At 33.6% G+C, this 12,334-nt stretch overlaps 1 protein-coding gene across 1 annotated transcript in view; it reads left to right on the top strand.

Moving 5' to 3' along the window:
* Window positions 1–12,334, top strand: part of LOC111054878 (interference hedgehog) — a 215,318-nt gene that overhangs the window by 174,538 nt on the left and 28,446 nt on the right. The window contains exons 5-6 of the mRNA XM_039437305.1: window positions 6,512–6,677; window positions 6,992–7,009. Of these exons, the coding sequence (XP_039293239.1) occupies window positions 6,512–6,677; window positions 6,992–7,009 (184 nt within the window). The remainder of the gene's footprint in view (window positions 1–6,511; window positions 6,678–6,991; window positions 7,010–12,334) is intronic.

The raw sequence follows: 12,334 nt of genomic DNA, 5'->3' as shown, positions 1-12,334 counted from the left end.
ATCCTATTAGATTAAGTGACAATTTCTGTATGTCTGTTTATATTTTTATAATATCTGGTTATCTGATTATTTATGTTAACAGGTCTCGTAAACGGCTCTAACGATTTTTACGAAATTTGGAATACAGTAGGTTTATGATATAAAAATTCCATTGGGAAAACTCGCTGAACGACATTAAAAGGATAATTCATCCTTGGCTGAAACAGCTGTGGATAGTAAAAAATTGAGTATGTGAAAAATCAAAATATCGCATCCCCGAATTCATAAGATGACATAAATAGCAAGCTGTGAAATATGAACACGATCATTTTAGAGAATTGTGTTCTGTCATGGCTTACTTTAGATCTATCTTTAGTAGGCTATGGTTCTGTTTATTAATAAATGAAAATAACGAGTGAAGCTCTTGGTGCCCCGATATTTTTTATTTATTGATAAACAGAACACAATCATTCTCTAAAATGATCGTGTTTATATTTCACAGCTATATGTCATCTTATGAATTTCGGGGATGCGATATTTTGATTTTTCACATACTCACTCGCTCACTAACTCTTTTACTATCCACAGCTGTTTCAGTCAAATTCAAATTCAAATTTATTTTGTCAATCAAAACAATTACAATTTCAAAGAAAATAGTATACATCACAGAAAATATAATCAGAAAAATCCTTTATAAACAAAAAATGAAATAGAATTAATCATATAACATGAGCTTAGTTTATTAAGAATGTATAAATGGGAAAATATATATAAATGTATACAATAATACTTATAATTAAAAAAAAATGATTTGACAAATTTTACTGAGCGCAAAAAAATATAAAATTTTCGTCCGCGGTCAGGAGTTAAGATAAGCCCTTATGCAGTGTTATAAAGAGTGCCCTGTTAAAAGGATGAATTATCCTTTCAATGTCGCTCAGCGAGTTTTCCCAAGGATGAGACCTAGTGCAATCGAATTTTTATATAATAAACCTACTATGTTCCAAATTTCGTGAAAATCGTTGGAGCCGTTAACGAGATCCGTTGAACATAAATAACCAGATAACCAGATCTAAAAATAGCCAGATATTATAAAAATATAAAGAGAATACAGAAATTGCTCACTTAATATAATAGGATAGCTAAATAGCCTTGACTTTAAAGTATGGCAGTTATGTGAAATATTTCTTTTCTTCTCTGTGGTATGATTAAAGCTTAGATAGAGTGAGGACAATAAGGCTAGGCGCACATCAGTTAGTCAAGACAAGACAAGACATGATCAGACACGTTCAGTCACAATACTTCACATAGTTGCTTATGAAGACATGTCTAATTGCATTGACTAAGGCTAGGCGCACACCAGTTAGTCAAGACAAGACAAGACATGATCAGACACGTTTAGTCACAATACTTCACATAGTTGCTTATGAAGACATGTCTAATTGCATTGACTAAGGCTAGGCACACACCAGTTAGTCAAGACAAGACAAGACATGATCAGACACGTTTAGTCACAAAACTTTACATAGCTGCTTATGAAGACATGTCTAATTGCATTGACTAAGGCTAGGAGCACACCAGTTAGTCAAGACAAGACAAGACATGTTGCTTATTGTTGCTTATGACGCAACTCACACTGATTAGTCATTGCAATTAGACATGTCTTCATAAGCAACCATGCGAAGTATTGTGACTAAACGTGTCTGATCATGTCTTGTCTTGACTAACTTGTGTGCGCCTAGCCTTAGTCAATGCAATTAGACATGTCTTCATAAGCAACTATGTGAAGTATTTTGACTAAACGTGTCTGATCATGTCTTGTCTTGACTAACTGGTGTGCGCCTAGCCTTAGTCAATGCAATTAGACATGTCTTCATAAGCAACTATGCGAAGTATTGTGACTAAACGTGTCTGATCATGTCTTGTCTTGACTAACTTGTGTGTGCCTAGCCTTAGGGCAGAGTAAGTAAGAATTGCAACGTGAGAATTAGCAAGTTGCAACGTGCCACAATGAAAGCAAGAGAAAGGACTCAATCAGACAAAGATGTATGTACAGAGTTGGTAAGAACTATGGAAACAGCTCCATGTGTCTCTAGTTTCTTGGTAGTTTTCTCCTTGATTCAAATATGATCCTGAATCAAATGTATAAAATTATCATTGTAGAAGAAAAATCAATCTGTTTCCATGATTCTCACCTTTTGGGCAACCCTTTATATTTATTGACCGAACGTAGTGAGGTCTATGTTTTAACTCTTTTCTCTTGTCTGTCTGTATGTAACGCGATTACGGCCAAACGTGTTGATAGAATTCGATGAGATTTGGCAGGAATATTCCTTTTTCAACTGCGAATATTCCTTTTTTTGAAATTTCGCATTTTAAGGATATAAGAAAAGAAAAGGAATTCCTCCATACTCTGATATCTATATTCATATTATCTACTTTGGAGATAGGATTAATCAGACCTTAGAATTATTCATAATCAATCAGCTGACAAGTGGATTATTCAATGCATGCATTACAGATGTCTGACCGTGTCTATTCTATAAGGTAGGGTTTCAATATTTTTTATGATGCGTGCCCATCAGTATCAATATTCTCACATTTAAAAAATAAATTTAATAGTTGATTGAAAATAAAATAAAAAATGAACTAAATAATGCTGAAGAAATTATATTATTCTTGATTGAAAAAAATCAATTTTTAAATGGTTAAAAATATAAATTTAAAATAGAAATATTTCTACCAGATGGAAAGATTATCACGGAACTGGATAAATTTTCATATGGGATACAAATTCAAACGTGAACTGAGTTTATTAGCATAAGTGAGTTTTTGATCTAGGAGAAAACAAATATAAGTTTTTAAGATTAAATCAAGATTCAACTGTGAATTGTGATTCACTGAATCAACTAGAACAGGTGACATCAGATACTTGTGGATGAGAATACTGCGTGGTGTCTACTGTTCACAGAACTACTAGTAATAAAAATATTCAATGATAAGTATTAATCCTATATTAATCAATAACTGGTAGCAATGAATATCTTCGTATTTAAACATCAAATAGGAAAAATAAAGAATATAATTATTACATCTTTGAATGTAATATTTATGGAGAGAAAACCCTGGTCCTAAATTAGGAGGTATTTCATACTTCCTGGATTTTGTGTCCCATAGCAGTTTGGTGAGATGCCGGCACTCTACTGTAATAATTTATTTGATCAAAATTTACAATATTGATTGATACACTGGCTGGCGACTATGAGTTTTGTAAACTTGACTATGTGATATATTGGTTCAAAATACTGTATGAAAGGATCCTGTATGTCTGAATTCCAGTTGAATGAATAAATATAAGAAGTTAGAAAAAAATATTTTTCCTCCACCTACTGTTCAAAGTACTACTTTACTCCCTGAAACCTACTACTAAAGTGTCACTTTTTCGCTCTCGGTAGTAAAAAACAGAAAAACTCCCTAGGGAGTAAAAGTGACTCCATTTAAATAACATGGGGAGCATCTCTATTTTGAAACTTACATTGTAATAGGTTAGAAGGTCTAAGCTCAGATGAGAAAGCATAATAGAGGTGTCTGTCATTGAGTCAACTGAATTCAATACCACAACCAGAAATTTGATTAACTCATGAAATATATGTTTGTATGATAATTATTATATTTTTAATATTAGTAGATGATAAAAATTTATACAATTTTAAAAATATTTTATTCTATTCAAAATACCAGCCAACAAATATTTTTGATCTGCAATTCAAATCTGAACCGCGTGATCTGGAGTCAGCCATTTTTGGTAGCTGCTCAGATGATATAATTGTTACAACTTTTGCCGATAGATAGCGCAATCGGCAGTGCCAATCAGACGACCAGTTTTTAGGTTTTAGATTTAGGTTATGTTGTTAGGAATCATTGTCACCAATACGTAAGTTATTAGAATGATTTTATTTGCAGTTTCTATAAAAAAATGTAGATGGTGGAAAAATGTTGTGTAGGCTACATCACAAGCGAAAAATACTTTTTCTCCCTGAGGAAAATTGCTGCCCTAGGCTTCGCCTCGGGCTTCAAACTTTTTCCCACAGGGAGAAAAAGTCGTACTTTTCACTCTAGATATACAAATAACTATTTTCTACAACTGCGCGTAAAGAAAGAATTTACATACTCAATTCTCCTCGTAAAACAGCTTATTTCTGAGGAGAATCTACTTTTTCGTTCGCTAACCATCTGCGCATGTGCAGTAGATTTTATTTACTATCGCAAATCATTCGCGCATGCGCAGAAGAGTTTCTTTACGCTCGCTAATTAGCTGATGATAAGCAGCTCGCCAAAAGACAAAACACTCTCTGTCAGATCTGAACCTAAAAAGTCGGTAATTGTACCGATTCTACAGCCATGATGGATATCAGTGTAGACGAATTATTATAAACTCCGCCAGATATTTAGTGATTTAACAGGTTTGTGAAGTTGTAGAAAAAATTTTGTATGTAATTCGCGCGTAATGCTTCTTTAATGCTCTTGCAAAATTATCAAGCTCCGCTTCACGTCGCGTGATAACTGTTTTGCGTGAGTGATAAAGTCGCGCATTATACATAAATAGCTAATTTGAAATTGTTTTACATCTAATAGTACTATTATTGGTGCTATCAAGTATTTCACACTTTTTGGCCAACTAATTATAATTGACCGAGCGAAGTGAGGTCTAAGATTCAAGTCGACGGTTTGGCATTTCTCTTAATGTTTAAATGTTTATATGTTGCGCATTCACGGCGAAACGCGGTAATAGATTTTCATGAAATTTGACAGATATGTTCCTTTTTAATTGCGCGTCAACTTATATACAAGGTTTTTTGAAATTTTGTATTTCAAGGATAATATAAAAGGAAAAAGGAGCCTCCTTCATACGCCAATATTATAGTAAAATCAGACTATACTTACTATAGAATTATTCATCATAAATCAGCTGACAAGTGATTACACAGATGTGTGAAGAAGCCAGTCTATTGATGTATTTCCATAAGGTCTATAGTTTCAATCACGTACTTGTGGATGAAATACTGCGTGAGGTGTACTGTTCACAGAACTACTAGTAGTATATCAGTTGTTACTCAAAGAAGTTGTAATCATGTGTCTTTGTGAATGCATAACATAAATGAAAACAGTTGAGCTCTATTAAGCCGCGTTTACACCGGAGTTTGAAACACGAGTTGCAAACAGAAGTTGCAAACATCTCTAAAAACGCGCATTTTTAGACGAAACATTTCGCTGTTGCAAACAGTTTTTCAGTGTTTGCAACAGAAATTTTTGTTTCCACCTGAAGTCGGTAAAGATCAAAGGGAGTTGCAAACTTTTGTTTGCAACACTAGTTTCGGTCACTATGTGCCGTTGAAACACGAAACAGAAACATTTCCCCGCCATCCCCTACGCTGCCACCTCCACTCTCACTCACGTGATCACTCGAACCACCCTGTCTCGACTCAAGTGTCAGTAACCCTGTCTGGACAGGGTTATAATACTTTATAATACAAGCATTAGCGTCTAGTATCAGAGCAGCACACACTTCTGGTACAAATAAAGCGAAATACCAGTAGTAGATTTATTGCTTAAAATTATAAAAATATATTTGCCATAAAATACCCTAGGACCTTTTAGGGGCGAGAGCGGGGGGTTCTTAAACAGGTTCTGAGTGTTAACAACAATATTTTATATTATATTATTTAAAAATGGCTGTCAAAATAACAAATATAGGCTATGTATAGTCTACTTATAACGTCTTACCTTTATGTTATCCTTCAGAAGATCTATTAAAGCCTCGCACACCTCAGGTACAAACAAAGATATGGTTGATTTTGATATCTTGAACAGGTAACTCAAGCTTGTGTATGAATCTCCGGTAGCTAAAAAACGCAAGGTTACGGCTAGTTTTTCCGTTACAGAAATAGCCTTTCGGTAATTCGTATCCATTTTCGAAATTTTGTGACCAATCATTAAAGTTATATATTCAAAATCCTCACTGGTCATTCTTACAAAGTTTTTAAAACTTCCGTCCGTTCTCAGTTCACCTGATAGAGGGTCGACATCATCTCTATTTAAATCGTCCAACAGGTCGTTTCCACTGTACGTAGCTCTGGAATTCAGAGACGGCCTCACCCAGTATCGTCTCGGCCTACGTTGCTTTGACAACACGACACACGCCGCCGCGGCTAAAATGACATCCTCGACACTTGACATCCTCGGAAGGACTGATCCCAGGAACCAGAACATAGGCGAGTCATAATCAAGGTTGAAAACATTTTCATGAAACATGGAAATAAAACCATGAAATAAAAGTTGCAAACTTTTATTTGAAACTACTGTTTGCAACTGCTGTTTGCAATAAAAGTTTGCAACTTTTTGTTTGAAACTTCGGTGTAAACGCGGCTTTAGCAAATCTGAACAGAGGGGATCTTGCTCTTAATTATCAGATATTTGCTAATTTTATCGGTTCAATGTTCAGTATTGACCTTGTCTGTTGATTTTTCGCCAGTGCATTGCTTGGTTTGGTGCATCAGCTTTGGCATCCACGCCTGCCAAACTAACTCTGGCCGAGCTGAAACCATTCCTGTACCAACCGCTGCGTCACTACACGGTCACAGTTGGCAACACTGTCGCCATAGATTGTCCGGCGCCTGTCAGCAATCCAAACCATGTTGGTAACACTGATTTCCATCTCAACCTTACCTAATCTAACCTTTTCACAAAACGTACCCACAAACTGCCAGATTGGTAGCACTTATCTCCCCTCTTTTCACAAAGTTACCCGCGAACTGCCAGGTTGGTAGCACTGATTTCCGCCTTATCAAAAACGTACCCACAAACTGATAAATTGGTATCACTGATCTCCACCTTTTCACAAATATTGTATCCGCAAACTGCCAGGCTGGTACCACTGATTTTTACCTTATCACGAATTTTACCCGCAAACTGTCAGGCTGGTAACACTGTAGTTAACATCATCACAAATATTGTACCCACAAACTGCCAGGTTGGTAGCATTGATTGTATCACAAATTGTACCCAAAAACTGCAGTTAACCTTATCACAAATCATAGAGCCACAAAGTGGTAGATTGTTAACAATGATTTTATATATTTATATAAATATTTTGCCTGCCTATTACATGGGAAACCATAGTTGGCTAGGTATCTTCCTCTCTTTTTTTCTCTTCTCCAACACACCCAACCACAAAGCCCATGGTTTTTTATATTTGTAACATTTTATTGTGTTTTATTTGTTTCAAATCCTTTGTAATTTTGTTTTGTCTTGTTATGTGTGTTTTTAATAAATAAATTGAATTGAATTGAATTGAAATGGAATGGATGCTACCAGCATATCCAGGACGTTGTGAGTGTTGCGTTACTAGAAATTGAAGGCACGCACTCGGCCAGTTTGAATCTTGGAATATCTTATCACGCTCATTCATGTATTGTAACGTTTCATGATACTATAAGTTATCCAATTTCTTGAAATTCTCACTTGTCTCGAAAAAGGCTGAAAAATAGATAATAATTTATTAACACGGGAAATTAATTCCTCATCAGGTAGAAAAATATGTCAAACATTGTGTAGTTTATTGCCTTAGAGATTATTCAAATTTTTGAGTTCGTTTCACTAAGATTTCAATTCACTTAATGTAGAACATTATTCTACCCTGAATAAACAATGAATGAATTTCTTTCCAATGGAAAGGATCAACAAGGATCACTCCAATATTCTATATTTTCGTAATAAAAATGAGGTTCTAAACATTCTCAACACCATTTTATTCAAAGTATTGTTTTAAACAACAGTGATAGACTCATTAATGTTAGACAAATTGAAATAGCAACAAGTGAGTAGGAATATAAGTGAAGTAAAATGTTGTATCACTTCCATGAGGTGGTTACTCATTAAGGTCCAATCTTATGAACTATCACTTCCATTAGATGGTCTCTCCTTGTTCCTTGAGGTCCCTCAGGTCCATAATATGCTCGCAAACCTCAATGTCTTCCATTAGGTCTAGGCCCATCACTCCCAACAGCACTTGGGCGAAACCGCCAACCTAGATAACTTGGGGTGTATTTTGGCAATCCTGGTCCACTGTTGGCCCAATGATTAGATGTTTGTCTAAAGTTTTGGCCACTCAGTATGTGGCCTGCGTTGTCTACCCCAGGTAATGTCCCCGGAATTGGGGAACCTAACGGGATAGGTGTCACAAACATCAGTATAGACAAGACTGTCAACGTCCCAACCTGTAATAGAATGATAGAAGAACAATATTGACGTTTGTTTTGGCGTTTAGCTGTAAACCTTTTCGAGTTGTACTTTTTCATGTAATGTATTCTCAATAAATGAATAAATATCAACAAAATTATCTAAAAAAGTGATTTTTGAAGCCCTATTGTTAGCTAACAGAAGCTGATAAAAATATTTTAATTGCATAGATTATGTCCTAAGAACCTGTCCAATAGATTAGAAAAAGAAAAAAAATCGAAAAAAAAATATTGAATGTACAACCTTAAGAAGAAAGGTTCTATGATTGATTGGTTCTCGTGGCATTTAAACACTGTTGAAATTCAACAGGCTTTTGTGCAACCGGGCCTCTAATTTTGTTTATAGCGAGGTTCAAGTTATGATGACAGTGAAGAAAGATAGGAGAACAGCGCTGCCGATTCTTTGCCTTGCCACTGCCTTCTGTAGAGGATATCTGATACTGGTATAAATGAAGTATAATATCAACTGTTCATTCTTGTTAAAATTTATCAATCATATTTTTTCGACAATAAATAATTTTTTCTATGATCAAACAATACATCTTCATAAATATTTTGTTATTCATTACTGTATATTATATTCCAGAAAAAGATCTGGCAATATTGCGGTGCTAGAAAAATATTGCGCTATCTGTTTTGTCGAATAATAGACAAGGATAGCAACACCAATGTCAATCAAATACTGTCATTATAGTGTTGACCTCACTATTTATTCATTTATTTATTGGATAGAGTAAACAATACAGTAGTCGGAAATGAAAAAAACAGGCTATTGCCCAAAACTTCTCCAATCTCCTAATTTTGTCTTAAATTGTCCAAATATTATGTTCCTTATATCTATTTCAATTTATACACTAAATCATCAATCTGAATACTGTATACAAATCAGATTAACTATAGTTAATCGGTACATGTGATACAATGATTGGAACAAATTTCTCCTTATTAATAAAACAAATATAACTTGTAGCACCCTTGTTTATTATAAAAACTTAAAATATTTGAACACGACTAGTTTCGGTTTTTAAAAACCATCCTCAGGTTCTCCTGAGGACCTGAAAAGCAGCCCATTTCAATAAGTGTTTCTCCTTATTATTATTTGAATATTCCTACACAACGATACATCTACACAATCACACACCGTACACGTTCTTTATGTATAATCCTGACTGATAACTCATTATCATAGCGTTTTCGATTTGTCAAAATAGAAAATGATCTCTTTCGATTGATTCCAGAGTCAATTACTTGATACAGTTGATGAAGAAATACTTGCACGTCCCACAGTCCAATGTACTATCATAGAGAAACAATAGCGTAAGTAGATATCCCATTGTATAGGGAATTTATGTCGCAACTTTTTCTGTTATCTCAAGCCGATTACTGTCGATTATTGTCAATTTTTACTGTTTTGTTGGGGTGATAGTGTATGAACGGCACAATTTGAGAGACTACCAGCGTCACACAGCTGCATAGGAAAGAACTACGTGAAATATCGGCTTGGGATAACAGTAAAAGTTGCGACATAAACGCCCTAAACCATGGGATATCTACTTATGCTATCGTTTCTCTATGGTACTATTCTATTGATTTCAGAAATAAAATGGTTGAAAACTGGAAAAGCTTTAAGGCTGTGCAAAGGTTAAAAATATATTTTCTACTGGTGATATTTTCCCAAGTTTTTCGATTTGTATATCATCAAGCTATTAAAATGAAAAAGTTTTCTCGGGAAAACATTTTTTTCCCGATCATTACTTTTAGAGATATGAGCGCCTAAAGTTTGAATTTTTGGGACAGAACATTTCAAATTCGGTAAGATATAAATCCATGAGATTTAGAGGATATGGTATTGTTGATCTAGTAAAATAAACATTTTCCGAAAATATCAATTTTTGAAAAAGTTATTCAATTTACCAAAAATAACTCAACTAAAAGTTATTTTTGGTTATTCCTAGTAAATTGAATAACTATCTTAAAAATTGATTTTTTTAGAAATTTGTATTACTAGATCAACAATACCATGAAGAATCTATCCTCTAAATCTCATGGATTTATATCTTACCGAATTTGTAATGTTCTGTCCCAAAAATTCGAACTTTAGGCGCTCATATCTCAAAAAGTAATGATCAGAAAAAAATGTTTTCCTGAGAAAACTTTTTCATTTTGATAGCTTGATTATATACAAATCGAAAAACTTTGAAAAATATCACGAGTAAAAAGTTAGTTTTTAGCCTTTGCACAGCCTTAAATTAGTCTACAAAATTCACGTTTTTTATGACAAATATTTCTTTATAGTATTTGTAGTTGATCAATATTTGTCTACAAGTCCATTAACTACATTAACATTAAAATATACATTACATAACATTTACATATACATTACATATAACATTAACATTAACATATACATTAACATTTTTATAAATTAATATAATTCTTATAATGTGAAGTCCATAACATTTGAAATTTAAACTAGATTGCAATACTCACGAAAAAAGGAAGATTGAGCTTCATGTTTTAAAGCTGAAAGTTGGTCCAATCTGATGTGAGTTGCAGCCCGTCGGATTTTGTTGAAACTCTACTTTTTGAGTGGCTTAAGTACTCCACTTACAAGGACAATTATATTAAACTCATCCACTGTGGAAAATCAATTAGATAGTTTCACTTGTGTCTAATTTTTTATCAAACATGGTTAAGTAGATTAGTTTCACTTGTGTACAGTCCAATTTTTTATCAAACATGGTTAAGTAGATTAGTTTCACTTGTGTAAAGTCCAATTTTTTATCATCCATGAATTAGTAGACTATAGTTTCACTTGTGTCTAATTTTTTATCAAACATGGTTAAGTAGATTAGTTTCACTTGTGTAAAGTCCAATTTTTTATCATCCATGAATTAGTAGACTATAGTTTCACTTGTGTCTAATTTTTTATCAAACATGGTTAAGTAGATTAGTTTCACTTGTGTTCAGTCCAATTTTTTATCATCCATGAATTAGTAGACTAGTTTCACTTGTGTCTAATTTGCATCATACATAAAGAGAGGCACCTCCAAATTAAACCAAGAAAAGATGATCCACTCGTGCTGAACGTACGTTCTGATATACTCATTAGGGTGATTAAATTATACAACATGTAATAAATAAGTAGGATGGTTACAAAATACAACCTGATCTATAAAGTTGACATCCATGACATAAAACGATTTTGATCTGAGCAGATCAATCTGAATATCATATCTTCCAAAGTGATTTTTATGAGTAGTTATTTCTATGTCCAGTGAATTGTATGAATTATTTTTATATTCAAGTTAGATTACACGAATTGAATCCAATTGCTTTATTGTTTCACAAAAAATCAGATTTACAAAACATCAGTAAATGTACTAATTTAAAGAAGATTATATCATATCTACGTTTACAGTAGAAACATAACCTATTTTTTGGACATTTTATCAAAATTTGGGAATGGAATAGATTTGGGCCAAGCCTGTTGCTCCTTCCTAATCATATTTATATGATTTGTGATTCTGTCCACGAGTAAACAAATAAATCTATGTTTGAACTATTTCACAAAATAATTGAAACTGTATTCACATGGACCTGTCGGTCTGTTAAGTACACAGCCTGCATAAAACCCCTATTCTGTTTGCACCTGGATATAAAAATATCCTATTATTATTTATGGATTTGAAAAGGCAATCGTTTAATTTTTAGCCACAACTTACAATCATATCACAGTGATAATTCAGTTATTAAGACTTTTATTGACAGTTGAGAAGATAATGAACGCTGTTCACCTATATTCATCCCTTGCCGATGAAACGTGGACTTTACTATAGTAAACAAATTTCAAAACTAGTATACAAACTCCAAAACTAGTAAACTGTATAGTTTCTATTTCCTCACACACAGGCTTCGTCCATATGAGGAACCTTCTTCAAGTTCTGTATATGTATATTGTATTTTTGTAATTTCTAAGAAGAAAAATGAAGATAATTTCAAATTTTAAATTTCAATATAGCTTCAATATGTCCGTTCAATGTATCATGGGATCGTGA

Source organism: Nilaparvata lugens, chromosome 11, assembly GCF_014356525.2.
Source record: "Nilaparvata lugens isolate BPH chromosome 11, ASM1435652v1, whole genome shotgun sequence".
Taxonomy (NCBI): domain Eukaryota; kingdom Metazoa; phylum Arthropoda; class Insecta; order Hemiptera; family Delphacidae; genus Nilaparvata; species Nilaparvata lugens.
The sequence above is the reverse complement of the archived record's forward strand: the minus strand, read 5'-3'. Positions and strand labels throughout refer to the sequence as shown.